Consider the following 24836-nt stretch of genomic DNA (forward strand, 5'->3'; position numbering starts at 1 on the left):
TGCATTAAGTGATACTAATTGGTGCTAATGGCTCTCCAGGCTGTTGCTGAGGGCCATTTTCTCTGGTGGGAGTGAAGGAAGGAGACAAGAGGGACAGCCTGGTAGAGGAATACTTCGATTGCTGCGCTGTTGCCTGGAAAGTCGACGTTTTCTCTATTTCTGCTGTTTTTTCAGGTTAGTAAATGCTGCTTTATGTTGTATTTATAGTCCTAATCGGCAGCAGAGATCCGTTGCTATTCCTTCTGTTTCTGCAAATATCTGCGGCCATGGTTGTGGGCTCGTTCCTCCGACGAGGGGCAGCGGGGTGGGGGCGAGGGCCCGGTTCGCGCTCACAGCCGGGGTGATGAGCAACCTCCCTGAGCTCCGCTGCTCCCGGCTCGGCACCGCCTGGCAGGCGGCGGGGCCCTGCCGGGGCTCTCGGCTCCTCGCTTGCCTGGGCGCTCGCCGCCGGCCCCGGGAGCTGCGGAGCGGCCCCGCGGGCGCAGGGAGGGCCCGGGGAGCGGAGCGGGGCGGCCCCGCTGCAATGCTGGGCTCCGGCTCACGGTGGAGCTGCCCGGCCCCGGCCCCGAGCCCTCCGCCCCGCGCGGGACAGCCGCGCACGGCCGCGCCGAGCCGCGGGCTGCACTTGTTGATCGCCGAGCCGAGGCAGCGGCCGGCAGCGCCGGGGCTCCGCTCCGCGTGTGCCCGGGGACGGGGCCGGGGGCGGGCGCAGAGGCGGCTCCGGCGCTGGCCGCGGGTAGGAGCGGGGAGCCGCAGCCGAGGGAAGGCCTTGGAAAGCTTCCTGCCGAAGGAGCCGCTTTACCTCGCTTCCCTTCCCCTCCCCCTGGGCTCCGCGGACAGCCGGGAGCGCCGCCGCCATCCCTCCGCCTTGAGGCTGCCCGGGGGGGATGCGAGCGGGGCCGCCCCTGCCGCCCGCCCCGCCGCAGGATGTAGCCGCCCTCGGCCCCGCACGCCCCGCACCGCCTCGCCGGGAGCCCGCAGGAGGAGGTAGGTGAGGGCTGGGCTCGGGCCGCGCCACGCCAGCCTCTCCCCGTGTGCGGCGGCCGGAGGCAGCGGCGGGGCTCCGCTTTTGGGGCTGGGGGAGCTGGGTCGGCGGGGACGGGGCCGAGCCCCGAGCTGTGCCGGCTGTGCACGGGGGAGCCGCTCCTGCCTGCGCCGGGGCTTCTCTTCGTGCCATCTTGTGTAAGCAACAGTGCTCGGCGCTGCCAGGAGCCACCCGGCTCCCTAAGACAGGCTCGGGGTTTTTCCTTATTCCCGTTTTCGTTGCTTTCCCGGTTATGCAGAGGCCGGTGCGGGGGGCTTGGGGGGCGTCCCTGGGCAGCCCAGAGAGGCAGAGCGCGTCGTTAGAGCGGCTGTAAATCCTCCCATTTCCCTGCCCCAGCTCTTTCCTCGGGAAATCTCTAAGGCTGGAGTTACTAAAAGCCTCCGCAGCCTGCACGGCCGGGCAGGGCGGGGGGCAGCCCTGGGGGCTGCTCGGGCTGCGTGTGGGGACCGGCGGGGCCGGGCGCTCCGCGATGGGGGCCCGGTGCCAGCGCACCCCGGCCGGGGCCCGGCGGCTCTCGGGGCGCATCGCCGAGCGGTGCTCGGGGCAGCCCCGCGCCCCACGCGGCACCCGGGGGGGCTCCCGGGGCCGTGCCCGGCTCCGCAGCCCCGCCGGGGCGGGGGGACCCCGGCCGCCGCCCGGGGGAGCTCGGCGGCAGCGGCGGCCGCACGTGGAGCGGGCCGGGCTCGGAGCGGGCCGGGCGCGGTTCAGCACCGGCGGGCGGACAGCGCCGCCGCCCCCCCGCCATTGGCGGCCCCGCTCCCCGCCCGCGGGCGCGGCGGGGGCGGCGGGCGGGGACCCACGCGCGGCCTCTCTTGCAGCTCCGGGGCATGGAGGGCAGCGAGAGGTGAGCAGCGCCGGCCCCGCGCCCTGCCCCGCGCCGCACCGAGCCGCGTCCAGCCCGAGCGGGACCCGCGATGCCTCTGGGGATGAATAAGCATGGATCTCGCTCTACTACCTCTTTGCCTCCGGACCCCACCGAGATCGTCAGGAGCAAGGCCTGCTCCCGGAGGGTCAAGCTCAACGTGGGGGGGCTGGCCCACGAGGTTCTCTGGCGCACCTTGGACAGGTTGCCGCGGACCAGGCTGGGTAAGCTCAGAGACTGCAACACGCACGACTCCCTCATGGAGATCTGCGACGACTACAACCTGGAGGAGAACGAGTACTTCTTCGACAGGCACCCCGGGGCATTCACCTCGATCTTGAACTTCTATCGCACCGGCAAGCTGCACATGATGGAGGAGATGTGCGCCTTGTCCTTCAGCCAGGAGCTGGACTACTGGGGGGTGGACGAGATCTACCTGGAGTCCTGCTGCCAGGCCCGCTACCACCAGAAGAAGGAGCAGATGAACGAGGAGCTGAAGAGAGAAGCGGAGACCCTGAGGGAAAGGGAAGGGGAGGAATTCGATAACACTTGCTGTGCTGAGAAAAGGAAAAAGCTCTGGGACCTCCTGGAGAAGCCCAACTCCTCCGTAGCGGCCAAGGTAAGTGTTCCACATCTCTGTTGTCTACTGGCTCCCGACTGGTGATGCTCCCTGAGGAGCTGCCCTTGCTTTGGTGTCTGGGCACTTGTGGCTGGATGGATGCTGCGAGTGAAGGAGAGGAAGGCCTCTCATATACAGATCAATTTCAGTGGTTTTTGGTAGTTTGGAAGGGATGTGGTTTGAGTGTCCCTGGGGCAGCCTGGGACAAGTGTGGGAGAAGCTCCTCTGAGCAGGGGGTCAGCATGCAAAGACTGCTGTGGCTGAACATTTTAGACTTGTCACCCACTGGCCTGTGTTGGTGCAGTTTGTAATAGAGATTTCTTTGGGCCTAAAATGTGTGAGTCTTCTGCTGCTTAATCAAATTGGCTTTCAAGAAGCCACTTCTGCTTGAACTCCTAGACCTGGCTAGAGTGAGGGAATAATGCCTTCCATTCCAGGGCTTAATTGAATTTCTTTTTGTAGTGAAATGTGTCTCCTAGTTATTTGTATCACGCACTCCTAGGCTGCGTGTCTGCTAAAGCTGGTGTTTGATTTTTGTCCTTTACCTGATTCCAGCCTTTTTAAACTCTTCCCTGTGCAAGTGATGCAGCTCTGTCAATAGCTGAAGTGCTGCTTACTCTGAAGTTGGTTTCAGTGGACAGGTCTGCTTGAAGGCATTTTGAAGATAAGATCCATGTTGGGAGAAACCAATGTCAGAGTTGGCTCTGATAATTTAGCTGCCTCATGTTAGTCACATTTTCTTTAGTGAGGAAAATCTCTGCGAACACAGTGATTCAGTAACCATGGGGACAAAAGTGAAGGGGGAGAGGTTGAAAACTGTGGGATGAATAACTGAAAAGCATGAGAGACTGAGCAGTAGGGACCAAAACTTGAATTTTCTGTGTACCCACGTCCTCGCTGTATGGCAGAGAAGTCACAAGAAGCCCTGGCTACCTCTGTAATGCCTCTGTACTCTCTGTACAAACATCTGCAAACGCAGACCTTGGCTCCATCCCTTGGAAGTCTGGTTGGATGGGCTACTTGTGCAAACAGACTTCTTTACCTCTTTTTTTCCTCTTCTCAAAATGCTGCACATCGTGAACCAAAAGCATGTAAGAAACTTTGGGGAAGGGATTTTGTGAGACATGGACTGGCTCAGCCTGGCATGGGAAGGGGAGGCATGGTCTGCCTGCTGAACCCAATATCACTTCTTTAATGTCAAACAGAGCCCCAGAGTGCCTCTATCTCTCCAGTGGCACAGATGACACCGTGATGAACACATTCATAATTTATAAGGCTCCTTTGGCACAGTCCTGGAATCTTGAAACACAGGCCCCAGGCTTTGCTTTCTGTGGCACTGACTCAAAATCCATTAGAGACTGTTGATGTTCATGATTTATTGTATATGAGCAAGGGTCATTCTTGCCAAATAAGCGTCTTTTGTGATTTATAAATGAAATACTCTAGCTTCATTTTCTGAGAAAATTCTCGGAGTAAGTGCACCCGGCATTGCAGGCTCTGGATTAATTGAGAGGGAATGGTAATGCATCATTACCCTTAGCATTTAAAGCTGCCATTCTGTGCCTTCATTACTGCAATGGGAGTGATGCTGTGTGTTCTCAGACCTCAGATATCGCAGCAGTTCCCAAACACAGGTTCCCACTCACCTCGTGTGTTAGCAGGGCAAGCAGGCCTGCTGAACAATTAGCTTAGCAGGCAGGGACAGCAGCTCTGCTAAGCCTGCTCTTTATCCGATTTGCTCCCTGCTACTGGGCTGCCTTTCCCTCGTGCCAGAGGATGCCCTTAGCTTTGATCACCTGCCCGAGAGTTCAATCCACATATTGAATAGCTGGACTCACCCTTCAGGCTCTGATGGAAGGACGTGGGGAAGGCATTGGCAGCCTGGGCCATTCCCTGCCCAGCTGGGCCGGGCTCCCTGGCAGGGTGTGCGGGCCCAGGCTGAGCCCCTGCCTGGCAGCTCCTGGCCCCCTTCCCCTGCTGCCTGCTCCGTGCAGCGCTGTGCACAGCCAGGGGAGCTCCTCTCACCTCTCCTGCAGCCAGACTCCCTCTGCTTTGCCAGCTCTGGGAGCTCAAACTGTTCCTATGGAAGGGAACAAAGTAAACTGTTGTGAGGTTTAATGTCACGCGAGGTCCTAAAGCCGCTGTTGGGGAAATCTGAACTACTCCTGTTTATTTTTTTCTCTTCAGACTTGTTCCACTCAGTGCAAAGGGTTTTCCATACAACAGATACAAGATACCTTCATGTTCTCTTTAAGAAGTCCAGAAAATGGGTACAGGTGCAGGTTCTCCCCCAAACCAAACCAGGGTCTTTGGCTGCCAGCATTGGCTGCATTTTAACATTTTCTGCACAGCACAGCACCTCACCCCTCCATACCAGCTTACTCCTGGGTTATACTGGGACCAGTTAAACAGACAGACTTGTTTTTAAGTTGCTTGGTTTTCAGGAATTTGGGGTTGCCTTTTTTTTATTCTTGGATGCTTTTTGCTGGTTTTGTTTTTTATGGATTTTCTTTTAATTATTTATTTAAATGGGACAATATGTGGCATACCCCAGGTTGTAAGATAGCATTCAAATAAGAGAAGAAGAATCCTCGAGGCCGTAGTTTTTGTTGCTTTCTTATCCCCTGGAGATTTACCTGTATCTTCTGACTGCTCTGTCTGGCTTTTAAACCAACCATCGTGGCAAGCAGGGTCCTATCCATGTGTGAGGCTTCACCGTGTCTGTGGCTGGAGAGAGCCCTCCTGCATTCCCCCCATTCCCACTGCCCAAGAGGCCCCGGGTTTGCAGAGGAGGCTCTGGGGCTGTGCCCTGCTGTCACCCCATGGCAGCAGTGAGGGGACCTCGCTGCTGTCCCTGGCACAGCCCGGCCCCTCCGGGTGATCCCAGAGCCCCAGCACGGCTCCAGCTCGGCCAGGCTGGGCCAGGAGCAGCCCCCAGTGCCCAAAGGGGTTTCAGTTCAGCCCCGTGCCCTGGGCTGGGATGCTCTGTGCTCCCTGCCCTCACCTGCCCAGAGGGGAACCCCTGGGCACAGAATGCAGCACTCCAGGGACCTGGCCTCTGTCAAATGGAAAAAGTATCAGGCAGTTATTAAATAAAACTGTGTTCATCTCCCTCTAACCTTAGCATATATTTTAAGGGATCTGATTCTCCCATTTCCTGTGGTTATTTGCCTGCATATCCCTGACAAACATTCACTGCAGGCTTTGTGGATGCTTTCTCCTCTTCCTGCAATCACTGTTTTTGCATGTTCATGCTTATTTTTATCGTTCTCCCAGTCTATCTTAATAGTTTGGTGGTTGATTCTTGGTTTTGTTTTTTAAATAGTATTCTTCATGTGCTTTGGTGTACTCACAACATCCATTTTTAACCACAGAGGACTCTGGTGCTCGTTTCTGTCATGGTTTACTCTAGAAGCTGACGAGGTGCAGATATTTTCTGGAGTAGCTCTCACACTTTGTTGCATGGCAGCTTTCCTTTTGTCAGGAAAGCAAAGCAGCTCTCCAGAAGCCAGGCAGAAGTGCTGCTTTTCCTCGGGCGTAGTGTCCATGCCAGGGCTGTAGTGGTTAGACAGCTCCAGCGTTCTGGTTTGGGTTTTGATCCTAATTGCTCCTTCTCTTGCCAAGGCTAAGCTTGGGCAGCTGGTTCCTGTCACCCTCAGCCCAGCCACCAGTCCTGGCTTGCCCAAGTCCCCTCTGTAGCTGCTGCTTTCCACCAACCAAGGCTAGTTAGGATCAACGGGTCACTCACCTGCCTGGCCCTTGGGAGAACCAGCCCGGCTGTAATTCCAGCTGGACTTCATGTCTGTGCTGTCCTGAAAAATAAAAGACTGCAGTTGTTGGAGCTCTCCAATATAAACAAATAACAAATTAGACCAGCTCAACATCTTAGGTTAGCATCTATGGTTCTGGAAATTCTCCGATTGCCTGGACCTTTCCAGCAGCTCTGCAGGAACATTGCCCTTTTTGCTTCTTAAGAGGAAAGTATTTCTTTTCCTCCTTTAGTCCTTACAAATGATTTCCCTGATCAATATTTGAGCAATTAGCGTTGCATGGGGTGTGGGGGGGAAGTCTGCTCGTCTTACAGACTCCTCTGCATGTGCTGGTTTCATCTATTTTTCTCTTGCTGTCCTGAAGGCTGAGAAAAACACGATGACATCACCCACTTTGCAAAAAGCTTCTCTGCATATCTGCATGTCAAGTAGGATGTGCACTTCCTTTCCTCCTCGCTGCCTCCACTTCCCACTTGTCCCTGTCCTGTTGGGAGCTCAGCTGCACTGATCCCTCCCTTCTGACAGGCTATTTCTCATCTTTTCCCCTGCTCCTGCTATGCCTTTGCCAGTGCAATAATATCGCATTTATCCTTGAAAACATGCAACTCCAATTTGGTAATCTCATTATGCATGCCTCTACATTCCTTGAACAGCTTTTCTCTGCTGCCCACTGCTCTCTGCTGCTAATCTCTGGATGCATTGCTTAGGGACTGGGGAGGATGCTCTGTAAGCTCTTTTCTTATTATTGTTGATAGTAGTGACAAAATAAGAATGATAAAAGCCTCTTGGAGATGCGTTTGCTACATCTAGAGCGTTCTTCCCCCACATGGGCTTTCTATTCCTGGCCCTCCCTTATGGTGTGCAGTTTTCATTCATCTCTAAACCTGCCTGAATTTAGCATTTGGCAGAGGAAACCCCTCTCCTGAATGGCAGGGGTCACATCTTGGCTGTGTCCTGTCTGTCTCCAAGGGTCCCAGCTCAGGGCACATGCTGACTTTGACTATTAAAGACAGATTCCCATATTTTGCCTCCATCTGTAACTTTTTTTCGTGTGATGCAGCTACTGCCTTGGCTTTTTTGCTATATATAGGAGACTTTTTCCCTTCATCCAAAATGAACTCATATCTTCAGAGATCCTCAAAAGCAGAGCCTCATTCCAAAGCCTGTCCCCTGGGTTCAGGGATTTGCCACTTTGGTCTGCAGCTTATCTCTGGGCTTCTAGCACAGCCCTGTCCTGTGGACACAAGTGATTTCTGTGCTGGATCAATCTCTTTTCATCCTGCAGCTGCTTTCTGGGTCTTGTCCTTCCAGTGGACTTAAATCTTTTGTCTGGGGAGCCCTAATTCCTATGTTTAGTTCCCTGCAATGTCCTCTGTCTCCCTGGTGGGCCTGCCCAGAGTGTATTGCTGTGCTGCCAGCTCCCAGAACTCCTCTCCATTACAGCCTGCACAAATCCCCAGCTGGGGCAGAAAGCCCCCAGCCACACCCTAGTAAAACTGCCAGCCTGGCACTTGTGTCCTGTGGCTCTTTCCTGGCTCTGAAGTGACTTGCTGGGAGCTCTTGTGGCATGGCCTTGCCTCCTGCATGGGATGCCCCTGCCAGGGATAGGCTGGTTCTGAGCTCTGCAGGTGGGATCCTCACCTGTGCCAGGGGATGCTCTCCCAGAGCTGTTGTTCAGCCCCTGCATCCAGGCAGGCACTTCCTGGCGCTCCTCACTGAGGATGGTTTGGGCTCAGCTGTTTCCCATCCAGGCCTGCAGCTCTGTGCTCTCTAGAGAATTCTATCAAAGGAAAGTTAATTGCTGGGCCTTGCATTTCGTTTGATGCTCTCACCATGCAGCCCATGGAGTACCATGAACGTGTGTGTGTTGGCACGCTGCTGGATTTTTAACTTCTCTGTACTCCCTGCTAGGGGAGCCTGGAGGGGGATTGGGGTCCTGCCTGAGCACCCGCATCCATGAGAGTCTGCCTGCCTCTGGAGGGAAGTGAGAAGCTTCATGCTTGGGCTGAATTCCTAGGAGGACGTGTGCTATAGAAGTATAGTTGGTGCTATTTTTAAAGCACCAGCTCTCATTTGTACCTTTGGAAAAAATCTCTGAGAAATTAATTCCCCTCGCTGCTCAGTGCTCTCCCATCCTGTTCAGCCTGAGAGCAGACAGGGTTTGAGGTGCCAACATCACCAGTCAAAAAGTAGAAAATGTTGCAACAATGGAAAATTCCTGTTTTGTTCAGCAGTAACTGCACAGGTTTAGTAATAATGGGATTCAGAAGAAAAGTGCTGGGCCCAGCCCTAGGCTCTGCTGGTGTGGAGTGATGTGCACAAGGTGCAGGTGTCGCTTTGGCAGGTGCCTGTGTAAAGCTCCTGCACGAGGGCCAGGCCCTGCCCTGTGCTGACCACCACAGTGCCCAGAGCTGGCTCTGCAGAGGCACTCCAGAGCTCCATGGAAAAATCCACTCTTCTCTCAACTCTCCCCACACAATGGACAAATACCCTTGCTGTCACAGTCTTCCTTCTGCCCATTTCTCCAATCACAATTTCCTTCTGATTTCTCATGATGTGAGTGCCCCCATGGAGAGGAATAACCCAATGTTACTTTTACAACATGAGCGTTGCTATTTGTCATTGCTAATGGCAAAATATTTATGTCAAAGAAAGTTCACAGCTGATCACTTAGTTCTTGCAATAAACACAGTCCTGGTGATTTACTCTGTGGAGAGGCCTGGCAGCAGCAGCAGCAGCGCTGTGGGGCTGCTGTGTGTGAGCAAGGCATCAGGGCGAGCCTTCTCCCTGCATCCACGTTGTGATGCCAAGGCAGGTGAGGATCAGGTGTGATGGGGGCTGTGTGCTTTGGCTCCTAGATCAGCTGGAGCCTCAGCTCCCTCCTGGGTCAGTCTGGGGTCCCGGGGGAGCTCTGGGGCTCCACGCTGCTGAGCCAGGCTCTGAGGGGCTGGTGACACCCCCTGCCCATGCCCCAGTGCCTCCTGGCCTGCCCAAGCTGCTTTAGGCCTGGCACTCTCCATCCTTGGGCTGACCTTGCCCTGAGCTCAGCCCCTGGGCCAGCAGCCTCGTGTTTCCCTCCTGCCATTCCCAGTTCCTCAGTGCAGCCATTCTAAATCCTGTAGAGACCTTCCCCCTGAGCTGGCCAAGTCTCTGCTCTCTCCCCACTGTCCTAGTTTCTCTTTTTGGCCTCTCCTGTCTCCTACACAGCCTGGGACCTGCTGAACATGTTTACCAGAATGCCTTGGTGAGGTCTTGTTGTGATTTCTAATGAGAAATTCCACCCTTTACTGTAGGGATAGCCTGGAAGAGGGCTGAGGTGAGCACTGTGCCTTGGTGCCTGGCCATGGCCCTCCCCAAGCACTAGATTCCTGAGCAGATTTATTTTCTAGGTCCCCAGTAACACCAGCAGCCCCAGCCCTGCTTCTGTGGAGGGTAAAACTCCCAGTGAATGTATTTGGAACAGATGAGTATTATAGTGTCTGTGCTCATCAAGCAAAGCTCTCAAAGTGCTTTGAAAAGATGGATTAGTGAAGGCCAGGACAAACCTTGATATATGTATTATCCCCATCTTAAGGTGAGGAGGTGACCATTGCCCAAGGTCAGTGGGAAGGCTGGGCAGGGCTGGGGGGACCCTGCCTGCACATCTCCAGTGTCACCAGGACATTTTCATGTCTAGATGAGCTTCCTTGGCCCCTGCAGTGCCCTCCATGAGATCCTGCAGGGGGCAGGGGGCTGGCAGCCCTCAGGCAGCGTAGCCAGGGCATGGAGAGAGAAAACAGCCTGCTTGCTGTTTAAGCATTCCCACTGAAAGGAGCCCAGCCTGCAGGGGAAGTGCTGGAAGCCTTGGTCAGGTTTGGGGATGAGTGGTTACAGAAGAATAGCAGGTTTTCCTCTGCTAGATCTAAAAGCAGAAGGTCTGTACTGGGGTGTTTCCAGTGAGGGGATGCTGCTGAAGTGTTTTGAGCAGCAAGGGAGTGCAGATGTCAGCCTAGCACACAGCAAAACCTGTGGTGTGAACTGCTCAAATAATCACAATACGTGACTGCTGCACTGGACATTGAGATGCACAAACATACATTAAACCTGCCCATCCATGTGGGGATCCCTTTCACCAAACTTAACCTCTAAGAGGAAGTTATTTATTTTCAATTAAGAGGTCATCTGTGCAAGCAGCTCTGCTTTGAGCACAGCAGAAGCAATAATGTGTGAGTGACCCCAGTGTTACCCAACAGGAGCAGCGTCCCCTCAGACACCCTCGCTGCCACCTTGGTAGGAACAGAGCCCAGAGGCTTGGGCAGCCTGGGAGCTCCTTCCAGCCTGGCCTTGGAGATGGATTTGCAGTTTCTGGTGTGTTCCCCCTTTCCCTGTCCCCGCTGTGATTGCTGTGGGGTCGTGCTGAGGTTTGCAGTTGTTCTGGTTGCAGTGATGTGGACTGTTGCTCCAGGGCTGTGGATGATTTGTGACCCTTCCCAGAGCTGCTGGCACTGCAGTGGGGGAAGGTGGCCTGAGCTCAGCACTCGGGCTCTTGGTTGTGTGTTTGGGCAAGATAAATGAACAGCAAAGCCAGAACCAAGCACTTGTTGATGTTCAACTAACATTGATAGCATCCATCAGGTATCCGTCTAATCTGATTAAAAACCTGTGTCCCTAACAAAAGCTGGTGAACAGTCAAAGCCAATTGAAGGAACAATTTATTTGAAAGTTCTTTTTTTCTGCTGTAAATAATCAGTTCCTGTTATTATGAGTTGAACTTACTCGATACTGTTTGGACTAGGATTTGTGCAGAGTCTCTAGCCAAAAGCACAGATTAGTTTTGTTTTATTTTATTTAAGTCCATTTGCTCTAGTTCATTTTTGAACAAAATGGAGCTGTAAATCTCATTTGCAGTACATAAACAGCATAAACACCAGAAATGCTTTCTCATTGGTACTGATGGGCAAAATGCTTCTAAAGCATGATTACACTTACCAAATGTTCAGATTTGAGATTCCTTGTGGTATTTCTTAAAAAAAATTGCTGATTTTGCTAAAAGAATAAATTGAAGGTGTGAGCAAAGAGGTCTGTTGCAGTGTCACCACTTAAAATCTTTTGTAGGGGCAGGAACTACAGTAAGCACCTTCCCATGGCAAGGAATCTTTCCATGTGCTTTTCCTTGGGTGGTGCAACAGCATCCAATGGCAGCATAAACAGGGATGGAAAGGTGTAGAGGCACACCAGGAGCATCACCTTGGCTCCCTGAGGACCCTTCTGTGTCACTGTCTGCTCTTCTGCTGTCCTGCTCTGCCGTGGTTGCTGTCTGTCTATCCTGGCTGTTTGTCCTGCTGGGGGGAGCAGTGTGGTTGTCCTGGTTTATTTGGAGAGGCTGCAGAGGCTTCTCAGGGTCAGTGATGGAGGAGGGGGCAGAGCTGTAATTCACCCCCAATCTCTGGGCCCCCTTTTCCCTGGTGCTGCTGGATCCCAGCCATAAATGTTGAAGCAGCAGCTGGAGTACGTGAGAGCTGACCCCTTCTGTGGAGCTGCCCAGGAATGCATCTGAGACTGGGTTTCTGTGTATTTCTGGGAACCAGGCTTGTGTCTGGCACATTCTCAGCTCTGAAAAACTTGCTTCACGCAGCTGTGGTTCTTCTGTTTGTTTGAAAATGTCCATCTCTTGCTCTGCACACTTCACTGCTTCTGCAGGGCATGCTTTTGTCAACCATAGTGACCACACGTTAAACAAACTCTCTGCTCCTTGTAATTGGTGCATTTGACCACTTCCACTGTTAGCAACATCCCTGCACTTCTCCATAGCTGGCTACTCTCACAAGCCATGGATTCCCAAGTGCCTGGGCTGATGGGGAGTGGAACTCTCTTCCTCAGGCAGTGTTTGCTGCCTGCCTTCCTGGTGGAACAGGGAGCTTTCACTCCTTGTTTACTTACTCTTGAATTTTTGGGAAATCTGTCCTTCATAGCCTAAAAGTTGAATCTTTTTTGGAAATAAAAGGATAAAAAAAGAGAAGCGTTGTCTTCCCTCCTGTCAATGCGCCAGAAGTTTATTAATAATACATAATAATTATATGTTGCGTTTCCTAGCTGCTTTCATGTGAGGATCTAAAAGTGCTTCACAAACATTAATTAAGTAATCCTCACGCCTGCCTGGTGCAGTAACTCTTGCTATCAATCTGCACTGAAATGTGACAGTGCAGAAGGCACAGTGAATGAGGAAATCTCCCAGAGACAGGCGGGAGCACAGCTGGCACGGGGAGGCACGGCAGGCTGGAGCAGCGCTTCGTGCTGGCCTCTGTGTGAATCCAGCAGGCTCAGTGCTGTTTTCTCTGGAGCTCTGGGCTGTTGGACACAGGCTGCACACAGCAGAAAGGAGATTTTCTTGACCAGTGCAGAATTGTCTCTGCTGGCAGGAGGGAGGTTGTGACTGGCAGCAGCCCCTGTGTCCTGGTCGAGAGCAGCAGGGCTGGTGGCAGCGTTGTCAGCGCTCTCTGAAGCTGCCTCAGCATGGGATTGGCTGATCCTTGCTCCAGGAGAGCCTCTGTTTGTCACCCTGGGCAGGAGGGACCCTCAAGGGGCCCAGCAGGTGCTGCAGGTCCCACAAAGGGTCTCCTTAACCCCCAGCTGACCGCCCAGGGGCTGTCACAGGTTTCATGGTGTCCCCACATTATGTTGCTCCTTCTCTTCTGCTCAAAGAAGAGCTTCAGGGCGTCCTGCAGAGCTGGGCTGCAAAGCTCACCCCAGTTCTTTCCTCTCAGTCCTCGGCCTGAGCTGCCTGAGCACCTCTGTCTTGTTACCTGGCATCCCTTAGGAGCAGTTTTTGTTGGGGTAGAACAGAGATGAAAAGCAAATGAGCACCAATGTTCTGCCCGCTCAGTGTGCAGCTGCAGCTGAGTTAAACTGGGGGCAGTCCCACACAGTTGTTTTTCTTTGCCTCTGATATTCCCCAGGTCAAGCAGAGTCTGGCTGACCTCAGCAGGTGCTGCAGAGCTCAGCTGAGAGGAGCCTGGCTCGGGAAGGTGCTGCCTGTTCTGTGAGGCTGGGGCTGGGCTGGGGCTGCCCTGGGAAGGACCTGCCAGCCTCGGGGTGCACTCACAGAGGGGCTGTTGGTGCTGGGGACCTGGCTGGGCCCAGTGTCCCAGGAGTGCTGAACACCCTGGGGCACCACGAGAGCTCTCAGATACATCAACTCTAATTCCTCCTCGTGGAGGAGATGTCAAGTGACATGACTGGCATTTACTTTTGGTTTATTTTGATGAAGAGGTGGGTTTGGAGGCAGATGAAGTGTAGTCTAGGAATTATGATTAATTCCTAGTGCTCAGAGCCCTAGTAGCCTGCCTTGGCCAGACTCCTCATGCATTGTTCATGCCACCCAACACAGACCCAACACCTCGTGGTGTGTGCTCTCACCCTTCCTGACTCCAGGTTCCTGTCTGGCTCAGCAGGGCAGGACACTTTGGGTTGTCCTGATCAGGAGATATGTGAGATATTTCCCCCAACATAAGATGTGCTGCATTCTAGAGCACATCAGGTATCAGAATGCATTTTGATAATTGTCGTGTTTGTGCTCTGTCTGTCTGTGTTTACACACAATGTTATCCTATAGGTGTAACTTTAGCCTTCCTGCAATCCCAGGGAAGGGTCTCATTTAACATCTGCAGCCCTGGCCAAAGCTCCAGCACATGCCTGCTCAAATATCAGATTTCCATCACGCTAGGCAAGCACATTGGGTCTCAGCAGAGGGGTCTTTGGCCTCTCTTTTCTCTCTGCTGAACACTGGGGCAGTGTTCATAATGCAATTGCATTATTTTTGCGTGTTCATCAAGCTAAAGAACATATTTGATGAAGTTTCTGGCTATGAATGAATGGCCAGGAATGAAACCCACTTGACTTAATAGTTATTTTTAAAGATGCTCTTAAGAGCTTCTGTAAAGTGGCTGTGAAATACATCTTAGTTTGCAGTGTCTTCTGGAAAATTTGCTTCATGGTCCAGATAACTTGAGCATGGCAGTGCCACTTCCAGGAGTTATAGATGTAATTAATTTAATGCATAAACTCTTTGTAGGAAGTTCTGTCTTTTTGTTCTGTGTTTATGTAGCACTAAGTACCACAGGGTCTTGACTCACAGCTCGTGTATGCTACCCCAAAACGAGTAATAAATACGTTTTACAGAGAAAGCCAGAGCTGCTGTGGGAAGGAAGGTGTGGGATCAGTCTGGCTCATTGCTGATGCCAGGGGCAGGGATGTGCCTGAGCCCAGCTCAGAGCCCCGGGCTGGGGCTGGGTCCAGCAGGGCTGGGGAGCACTGGGGACGGGTGTCCCAAAAACCTCATTTCCTTATCAACCCAGGACACCCGGGCAGGGAGCGGGGCCTGTACTGCTCTGGCTGCCCCTGTCCCGGTGCCACCCCAGGGCTGCTGCTCTCAGTGGGCCCAGGAACAGCCCCAGGCAGGCCCAGTGCCCCAGGCAGTTCCAGTGCTCAGTGCCCCTGGCAGCCCAGCAGGGCACTGGGATCCTCCCCTGGCAGCCCAGCAGGGCACTGGGATCCTCCCCTGGCCTGGTTTGAGGGGGCTGTGCATGGCTGCTGTGATTTCATGTGCAAATCAGGAGCACTGAATGTGTCTTGAAATTTATACAAGCAATTGGGTAATGTGTGTGTGTAAAAGCAGGATAATTGTGAGTTGTGTGTGGAAATGGTTCAGCAAATCAGAACCTTCCTGTTAGTACTTCGTTATCCTGACAGAAACTATGTCTCTTCTTAAATGTATTCTTTTTTCCTTTTCCACCAGGTCCTTAAGCAGTTCATATCTTTGCTATCTCATTGTCACTTATTCCCTATATTATCACCTACCTGTTGGAATCGTTCTTTTCCTTAGCATTTGCCAGGGGAATGAGCCATAACACTGGCAAAGGCTCCTTCTTGCTGCTCACAAAAATGATCTTTTGCATTAAAAGTACATTGGAACCCCCTGTTAAAAAGGCTGTTTCTTTCAGTAAATTCCTTCACCATTGACCTCCTTGCTGCTGCCTTTCCCAGGCTGTTTCTGGTGAGTGCAGCAGCTCTGTGTGCTTGAGCTCAGCTCTGTGTGCTTGAGCTCAGCTCCGTGGAACTGCTGTGGGCTGTGCTCTCCCCAGAGTGAGGGAGGGGACAGGGACAGCCCTTGGGCAGTGCCTTGGCTGCTCCTGGCACCTCTGGGCCGTGGCTTTGCTCTGAGTTTCCTGCACCAAGAGGGGATTTTTAGTCTCTTGTGCCTCTGACCAACATCTGCAAAAATCTCTCTTTGCTTTTGAGAGATCGAAAATCTGTCTCTGCTTCTCCCAGCTTGTCTGGTTGGACAGAGTCCTTTGGGCACCACTCCTTTGCCCTGTACCTGTACATCAGAGCTCTGATTCAAGGGGCAAACCAAGCCCAGCCTGTGTGCTCACTGCCCTGCTGGCGCTGCCCCATTTCTGCCGTGCCCCTCAGAAGGAACACAAATAAAGCTGAGTTTGGCTGGCTCCTTTCTGATTTAGTACCCTGGGTGGTCAGCAGCTAATGACCAATCTTAAATGTCACCTCTTTTCCTCTCAGGCCGAGTCCTTAAGCTGTTGGGATGTGTGAGTGTGTTTTAAGTGAAGCACCAATCCCCGTGCCAAAGAGCAGAGCAGCTGTGGCAAGGCTCCAGCCTTTGCACCTGTTCTGGTTTGCTCTTTGTGTGAAGTGCTGCATAATTGTCTTCTTCATTAGCTGCCTGCTGAATTCTGCTTTGTGAGGGATTAAAAACTCCAATGAATATGGATTATTTCAAATGTTTTCCTTTGGGACACAGGACAGAATGAAGATTTTTGGAGCTATATGTTTGTGCAATAACAAGGGATGGAAGATGCCTTTCCCCATCCTTTTTCAAAGTTTCCTCTTCAGTCGAGTGTCAGGCAGAGCTGATCCCCCCTGTCTGCCCCTGGGCACACACAGGGCTCTGGACCTGCCTGGGGGCAAAATGAAACCCTTGCTGAGAGTGGGAAACTTCAGCACACACAGAACTCATTATTTGAGTGATCTCCTCAAAGTCAACAAGCCTTGAGCAGCTTCTAACATTAAGCATGTAGCAAAGAGGGAGCAGTTAAAGGACCCATTTCACTGAAGAGGCCAGGAGTGTGTGCTGATGAAGTTTCTATAAAAATAGGGACATTTTCCTCCTCCAGTTAAAATTTTTGAGTGCTTCAGGTTAATGTGACATCTGCAACATCCAAGAAGCCTACAGAGAATTGTTTCTGTGGAACAGATGTTTAACAATCCAAATTTTATTTTATGTTTCTGTCTGTTTGGACACTTTCTTGTCATCTGCTTTTTGTGCCTGTAACTGTGACAGTGCTGGGCCCAGGAGCTGTGAGAAAGGCCTGACACAGGGAAGGAAACCTGGTTTTTTCTCTAATTCAGCTCTCAGTCGGCTGCCACACATTCAGCTCAAGTCTTTCCCCCTCCCTGGTGAAAGCAACATTTGCTTTTCTCTCCTACTGGCATTGCAGAGCCAATCTCATTGCAGGAGAGGGGGGTGAACTTCTTTTTGACCTCATTGGGAAATATCCTCCCAAAATGCATGGCAAGGCCCCTCTGAAAGCAGAAATGCTCTGACAGGGGGCTATGGCAGCCAGGACAGAGGCTGGGTGTCCCTGCAGGAGCTTGGATATCTCCACAGCCTGGAGGGGGCTTGAAGCTTTTGCTGGGGAAAACAAAGGCATAAAACTTCTCAGGAGCTTGGGCAGGGCTGGGGGTCCCAGGGAGCAGCCAGGCCATAAATCTCAGCCCTTGACTGGCTGTGCGAGGGTGCTCTTCCTCTCCAGGTGAAGAATCACATGGCCATAAAATTTAGTAATGTAAACAAGGCAGACGTGGTCAGAATCCTATTTGGACAGATTTATAGCCCGACTGTGGAGCAGCAACCTTGCCTGGGCTTTGTGCCAGCAGTAATTAATATGCATCCTGGGCTCTGTTTTCCTTCTGGACAGTGTCCTTGTGCATGCTTGTGTGTTAGACTGCAAGCACAGAGTCTGCTGTCTGCTGGGAGAGACAATCCTGGGGAGCTGTGCTGGAAAGCCATGGCCCTGCAGACTGTGTGGAACTGAGGGACAGTGAACAGCCAAATTTGGGAGAGCAGCATGTGCAGAGCCTCCAGGTAGCTGGCACTGAGCCTCTGTGCAGAGATGATCACAGAGACAATGCTTGCCGTGGTTTCTGCCGGCACTGAGGTGGAGAGTTGCTGCAGAAACCACATCTGTGGACACTGAACAGTGATCTCCAGCTCTCTGCTCTCCGTGCCAGGTTTGTGTGGGGCTGTGGTTGTGTTCAGCTGCAAATACCCCCACCAAAGCCTTCAACACAATTTCCCTGCTGCTTATTTATTCCAGTCTAATTAATTCAGCCAGACGTGTCCACGTAGGCTTCACTCAGTGAGTGCTCCCAAGGGGTCTGTGTGTCCCCCAAAGCTGAGTAAAGCTGTGCTGGGCTCTGCTGCAGGGGATCTGTGCCAGGGAGGAGCTGCTGACACTGCCTGGGGTCTGCAATGGCCAGAGAAACCAAGGTGCCACAGGATTTATCCCAAATAATCCCTCCTGGCAGCAGTGGGGCCAGCAGGGTCCCATTTGGCCCTGTCCCAGCCTGGCAGGACAGCAGATGGGGGTGGATCATGTTCCCTCAGTATTTACCTCCTGTCCTGAAATGCTGGGTGAAGCCACCATTTTATTTTCTTCTCTTATGGCTTTTCTTGGAGCAGCGTTGGTGTCCTCTGTTCTCCTCCTCCTCCAGGTGTTCCCACCCAGAGGTGAGCACAGGAGGTACCACCCCTCCAGGCTGCCCAGCATTGCCTTTTTCAGCCTTTGCTCTCAGGTCATCTCTTGAGTACTTCAAAAACATTAAAAAGTAATGAAGGAATTAAAGAAAAATGCAGAGAGGGTAGAGAAACAGACCCATTTTATGGGTCATTGCAGTGCCATTCCCAGCACTGGAACTCAGCACAGATTTTCATTTTGGGCACCCATTGCCATATGAAATCCATTCTCATTATCACCCCTGGAGTGAGTCCCTCCCTTTCCTCAGTGCTCGTGTGTGGGGGAGTTTGGGCATTGTGAGCCCTCAGCCGCTGTTGGCGGGGTCACAATATAAAATTTGTCTCTAATTAATGACCAATGACCTGTGCCATTCACGACTACCTGGCAAGTGATGAGCAGAAGATGCTGGCGCATTAAAGTCTGTCAGGATCTGAGTTTGAAGCAAGCCCTGTTGCATTGCTGGGTTGTTTGTCCTGTCATTAATGAGATTTCTCTGCCCTTTCTGTCTCGTTTGGAAAACACAGTCCTGGTCAGCCAGCAATCCTAGAAACACAGTCCTTAAAAACAAAATTGATGTGGTTTCCTTGGACCCAGTGCTCGGGGTTTTTGCAATTACGTTGTGTTCCCAACAGGCAGGGGCTGCACCTCCTCGGCAGGGAGAAGGGCTCTGTGGGCTCTTGCTGAGCTTTCCTGGGCAGACGTGGGGCTGGGGGAAGCCAGGGCTTGGCCTTGCCTGCAGCAGCTTTCAGGGCCTCCCCAGGTGGTGTTTGTGTGTGGGGGGGACAGTTTAATGCTCAGCTGTGTGTTTGAAGCCATGGGGATGGGCTGCACAGGCTGTGTTGTGCCTGTGACTGGGGCACTCCCCAGGGCTGGGTGAAGGTCTCATGCAGCAAGGGATTCTGTGCTCTGTGCACATCATCCCAAAATAACGCAGTCAGGGGCAGTTTTACAGCATCTGTACTGGCCAAATTCCTTCTTTGTAAAGAAACACATGAGGTGAAAGGACCTGGTTTTCTGCTGGATGCCTTAAGCTGTGTTGACCAAATGACAGCCACTCTGAAAAGCTGGTTGCCATGGGACTGCCCGATACCTTCAGGATAAAGAAAAGGAAATAAAAATAGTTTCTTTGGGCTCAGCAGTTGATGGTGTAGCAGCATTAATGTCTGGTTTGTACTTCCCTGCTCCCCACAGAGCTCTCTGGTGGTTGTGGGGTCTCAGGGGAGGTGGCAGGGGCAGGTGGGCACTGGGATGTTCCGGAGTGCCCATGAGCAGCACCCCGTGTCTGCTAAAGGCCTGAGGAGGCTCTGCACTGGTGGTGCCTCCATGTCCCCATCCCCAGAGCCTCCCCACAGCATTTCTGCAGTGTTTGAACTGAGCCTTCAGCTTGACTGTGCTGCAGAAAAGCACCGAGTTCTCTCCTTTCCCTGGGGCCACGAGGGCTCCTCACCAGGGTCCCAGAGCAGCCTGGGGTCACTGCATGGTCCCAACAGGCAGCAAGGCTCCTAAGCCTCTGGAGAGGGGCACAGGGTGTGGGGGGATGGCAGCAGGTTATTCGCTGCTTGAGGTGAGCAATGCACACTACACTCAAAATGACCAAACCAGTCTAAATATAGAGATAAGAGCAGGGTTGTAGATGAGATTTCAGAGCAAATGCTTCCCCCACTGCTGGGGGAAGGCTGTAAAAGTGCTTAAACTGTCAAATTTGCTCTCTTTAGATTTGTGGAACGATACAAGGAGGTTTGTGTGGAGTAAGGTGTTTATATTAACAGCACTATCAATGGTGAAGGTCAGAGGTAAAGTGAGCTGTTACCTGTGGGATCCATCTTCAGTGCAGACCAGCAGACTTCTAAAACTCTCCCCACTGCCCTGTTGTCCCCTTCCAATTATTAACATTCTGGGAGGTTCCTGGGAAAGGAACTCTTAAAATTTCATCCTCTCATGAGGTGCAAACCATTCCTGGGGCTCGCGCCATTAAAGAGAGGTTTGGAGTCATCAAGATGAGAGATGCTGAAGGCTCCTGAGCTTCCTAGAGGAGAGCTGCTCATTGACTGCAGGGCAGGGGTGTGCAGAAGGATTAGCACTCGATAACTCCATCACAGGAGTACCAAGATGTTATTGCTTGGGTTTGGAATATCGTGAAATAGCTCACCACCTTGGCAATTTTGCGTCATTGATGTACTCTCAGCTGGATAATACGACTTTCTAGACATGGATCGGATAAACTGAGCAGTTTTAAGAGTGTCTGCCTCTATTATTCACATATTTCTTCAATTTGGATTCCAGGAGAAATAATAATATTCTCTAGGGGCGCCATTCATTCATACATTCACAACAGAGCCCCAGCTGCAAGCACCAATAAAACACAAGGTTCTTAATTAACAACCTCAGGGAGCATGGCATCAGGCAGGTACTGCCAGCACCTTGGAACAAAGTACACTTGGAACCAGTTGCAGCTATTTACCAAAAGCTTCCAGAAAGCCAGCAGTAAAACTGTTTGTTTTTCCAGCACATGTTGTGCACTCACTGTTATTTCTCTAGATGGAAGAAGCAATCTGAGACACTAAAAATACACACCTTAGGCCAATAGAGCTGTAAAATGGTGCTAAATAAACAGTAACTCATGGAAATCTTCCTCATTACAGTTTTATCTTCTGGGAGAGGCAGGAAAGGTTATAGGGCAGGATTTTATTTGAAGGGGGCACCGGGCAGTGCCCTGGGGATGTCCCTCAGCCAGGGGGACACAGCACAGCTGCCCCTGGCAGCTCTCAGGTGTGGATGTGAGCAATGAAATGTGTCCTTTGAGATGAGCTCTGCTGTCAGAGGAGCCACAGGGGAGCCACAGGGTGCAGGCTGTGTTTCCCTGGGCAGTCAGGAGCGGAGCAGAGCTGGGAATGCAGCACAGCGCCCAGGGATGCTCTGTGCCCTGGGGAGCCAGGGAGGCCAGGGAGGGCAGCCACAGCACCTGGGGCTGGCTGGAGGCCGAGGGCCACGGGCTGTGCTGAGGACAGGCTGCAGAGGGGCTGTGAGGCCAGAGCCACGTGGGCTGTGGGCCTGGGGCAGGTCCCGTGGTACCTGCAGGCTCTGAGTTGCACTGGTGACACAGTCTGGCATTGTGTATAAAGCTGCAGCTGCAGAGTGACTTTGAAGCAGTGGCGCTCCCTGTTTCAGACCCAGGGACAATGGAAAAAAGTCACTTTTCCTAAAATAGCTGGCATGTCAAAACCTAGATTTTATTTATTGACCTTTCCAAAACCCATAAAAAGAAGTCCTTTTACAGAAGTAGCTGCTGCCTCGTGCCTGGCTCCGGAGGCTGGGGAAGCATGTGGGACCCAGCATGGCTGCTGCTGGTTTCACTGGAGCCAGACATGGGATCTGGGCCCCTGAGCATGGGCTTGTGCATAATTCATTGGTGTGTTTTTTTAAAAAGACTTTTGCTCTGTCTTGTGTCAGCCACACGCTTCTGACTCAGTTGAACTGCTTATTCTTTCCCTTAAGCTCTGCCCTTGTTCTGACAAAGGGTTTCTAGTGGCTCAGTTTTTGTTACTAACAGCCTGTAGAAAGCTGTAGATGCAGATGTTATTTTCCTGGTAATGCAGAATTTCACTGTGCCAGGGTATTTTTTCAGCCTGTCCGTCAGACAGATAGAACAGGCTCCTTTTTTATCCACTGTCAGATTTTTCAAAGGCTCTTCCAAAGCAGGTGCATAAATTAAAACAAAATAGAAGTCAGAAGTCAGAGGAAAACTCTTAAGTCTGTACCCTACTGGGAGGGATTATGGGGAGTGGAAAGAATGAGTCATGGCACGGCTACTCCGGAGCCAGAGCTAATGCAGCTCCCGCAGGGCAGGGCAGAGCCCCCAGAGGGGCAGCCTGCTCTCCTCTAAAACCCACCCCTACTCCTGCAAATCTGATCACAGTTAAAGAAAAAAAAAGGAAACATGTTGGTGAGATGTACTTATCCTTTGATCTTTCCCTAAAGTCTGGTTTCTTGGCCAGATTTCCAGGTATTTCAGTTCTGAGGACGTGGCAGTATTTTAACTCTATTTTGGCAGTTCAGGCACTGTGCTCTGGGATTTATCCTGGCTGCCCTTTATCTCCACAGCCACACTTGCACATGGAACCTGAACTAAATGCCCAGGGCTAAAACTCTGCCTCTGATGGTTCTCTCTGCCCTGTGTCAGTGGTGCTCCATGGCAGGGAGGTGCTGCTCTCCTGGATGCCCCATGGACATTCTGTTCATGTTCCTCCCCTTGCACAACGCTGCACAAATACTGAGCTCTGTAAATATTAACTGGGAAGATGAAGGTGCAGTGAGGCTGGAAGGCAGCTCTGGGTTGCATTTATCTCCCTCAGTGCAGGGGACATATGGCATGTCCCATAAGGCGCCCCATCCACTCTCCCTGAACTGCGCAGCCGCGACCTGAGATCAGAAATATTCCCCATGAAATTGGCCTTTTTCTGTTCTGCTCCCCTGCAATCTTTTTTTCAGTTTTTCCCATCAGTGTGCTGCTTTCCCTTGGGAGCCCATGGGATCCCAGCATACAGAGCCTTGGGTTTCACAGCTCCCCGTGAGTGGGAAAGAGGGAACACAACAATGTTCCCTGCAAACTGAGGGCAGGTAGGTTTGCTTTCCCACCACCTCAGGCTGAGTTTAAACTTCAGTGGAGAGTGGGTTTGGTTCCCTGTGTGCACTGGCCAGGGGAGACCGAGTCCCCAGTGAAGGTGTTAGAAAACAGCTTAAACAGATTATTTGGCTAAATGGTTCACTTCAGTCCCATAGTGTTTGGAAGTTTTGGTTAGAAATGGAGTAATTATGGATAGGACAGCCCTGTTGAGCAGTGTCCTTGCTAGTCTGGAGTTTTGGTTTCAGAACAGCTGTCTGTAGGTTTCCACAGCATCTCAGACTTCCTCGTGTGCAATTTGGATTTCAGCAGGCTTTTTCTGCAAGGCACAGATGCTGCCTTACAGCAGTTGACACGGGTATGAGCAGCATCAGAAAGGTGCCAGCAGACTTGCTGGGTCCCAGATTTCCCTCAGAGCTGGACAGAGGAGGACCTTAATGCTCCATCCTTCAGCAACACCATCAGAGCTGGGGTCCTCCTGGTAACATCCTCACTGAAAATTCAGGATCTGCAGGCCGAGTGCACTGGTCACTGCTTGGTAAGGGAGCAGCAGATGAGGGCTGACGGGGCAGTGCCAGCTTGCTGGCACCAGTCTGGCCCTTTGGGCTTCCCAACAGAGCAATCTGAAAAGGCACAGAACCAAGAGCCCACAGTCAGTCTGTACTTCTGAGCATTTCTGAGGTTAACAAGGACTGTCTCAGTCTCAACTTTCACAAAGGGTTAATGGAAATGAAAAAACAACGCTTGTTTGTAGGGTTTATATTTTTACCCCAGACAAACCCAGGAGATGGATTAAACTGAGGAATGCCTTGTTCCTCAGTTTATTCTCAAAATACAACACACATTCAGAGGGATATAATTTTTCTGTTAAGTTTACCACGCTATCTTTGTTAGCTTCATTCCTGGTGATTCACTTGTCACAATAAGAACCTCATCTGAGACACAAAGCACGGCGGCTCCTGTGCCGGCGGCTCCGGGACGGCTCCGGGGGTGTCGGGGTGTCCCGTCCCGGCTCCCGGAGCTCTGCTGCTGCTCAACACCGAGCGCATCCCCGCGGCACGGCCCTCGGAGCCCGCTGGGGCCCGAGGCTGCCGGCCCGGCGCTGTCCGTGTGCCCTGTCCCCTCCCGGCGCTGTCCGTGTCCCCTGTCCCCTCCCGGCGCTGTCCGTGTCCCCTCCCGGGGCTGTCCCCTGTCCCCTCCCGGCGCTGTCCCCTGTCCCCTCCCGGGGCTGTCCGTGTGCCCTCCCGGGGCTGTCCCTGTCCCCTGTCCCCTCCCGGCGCTGTCCCCTGTCCCCTCCCGGCGCTGTCCGTGTGCCCTCCCGGGGCTGTCCCTGTCCCCTCCCGGTGCTGTCTGTGTCCCCTCCCGGCGCTGTCCGTGTGCCCTGTCCCCTCCCGGTGCTGTCTGTGTCCCCTCCCGGCGCTGTCCCTGTCCCCTCCCGGTGCTGTCCGTGTCCCCTCCCGGCGCTGTCCCTGTCCCCTCCCGGCGCTGTCCCTGTGCCCTGCCGGTGGCGGTGCCGCTCCGGTCCCAGAGCCCAGCGGGTGCAGGGCGGTGACCGCGGTGCCAGCCGGTGGTGGCGGTGGCTGGCGTCCCTCGGAGCTGCAGTGACTCTCTCCTGTCCGTGCTCCCGCCTCTATCCCCGCTCAGCCCCATCCTCCCCCAGCTGCCTCTCCGTTATTTCGGCCAGCACAGGGGTTCCCCCTGCGGCACAGGGGCTGTGCCAGGCACGCCCTTTGTCACTCGCTCCAGTTCTGGCCTGGAGGAGCCAGGGCCGCCCCCTGGGACCCCCTTTCCCTTCCCTTGCTCTCCTGGGGTGCAGTGTCCCAGCTGTGAGCGCGTCCGGCCCCGCTGTGTGTGCAGCCTGTGCTGACTGATGCCAGCTCAGGGTCTGGCACAGCCGTGCCAGTGCTTGGGTAGCTGGAAAAAACCACATTCTTTGGTGTGATTTTCAGCGAGACAGTCCAGCAGTTCAAGGCTATGATGCAAATACTTTCCTGCCAAGGCTTCCATCAGCTGTGCTGAGCTCACACGTCAGAGCAGTTGCAATGGTCCCCTTGTGCTGACTAACACGATCATGAAGGCTGTGGCTGGTTCCACCTCTTCAGAGCTTGACTCACCAGCTTTGTTCAGAGG

General features: G+C 52.9%; 1 protein-coding gene across 5 annotated transcripts in view; it reads left to right on the forward strand.

Annotated features, from left to right (window-relative positions):
- Nucleotides 1-39: 39 nt before the first annotated feature.
- Nucleotides 40-24836, forward strand: part of KCNB1 (potassium voltage-gated channel subfamily B member 1) — a 107642-nt gene continuing 82845 nt past the window's right edge. For 3 of the 5 annotated variants that reach the window (XM_071446554.1, XM_071446555.1, XM_071446558.1), the window contains exons 1-2: nt 417-987; nt 1864-2526. In XM_071446554.1, coding sequence (XP_071302655.1) covers nt 1960-2526 — 567 coding nt within the window. In that variant the 5' untranslated portion in view covers nt 417-987; nt 1864-1959. Of the gene's footprint in view, nt 175-416; nt 988-1092; nt 1183-1863; nt 2527-24836 lie in introns of those variants that run through there. The other 2 variants (XM_071446556.1, XM_071446557.1) reach the window with 2 other exon arrangements.

The sequence above is a fragment of the Agelaius tricolor genome, unplaced genomic scaffold (assembly GCF_023055355.1).
Source record: "Agelaius tricolor isolate 1412-34295 unplaced genomic scaffold, bAgeTri1.0.p SCAF_23, whole genome shotgun sequence".
In the NCBI taxonomy this organism is placed as follows: Eukaryota; Metazoa; Chordata; class Aves; order Passeriformes; family Icteridae; genus Agelaius; species Agelaius tricolor.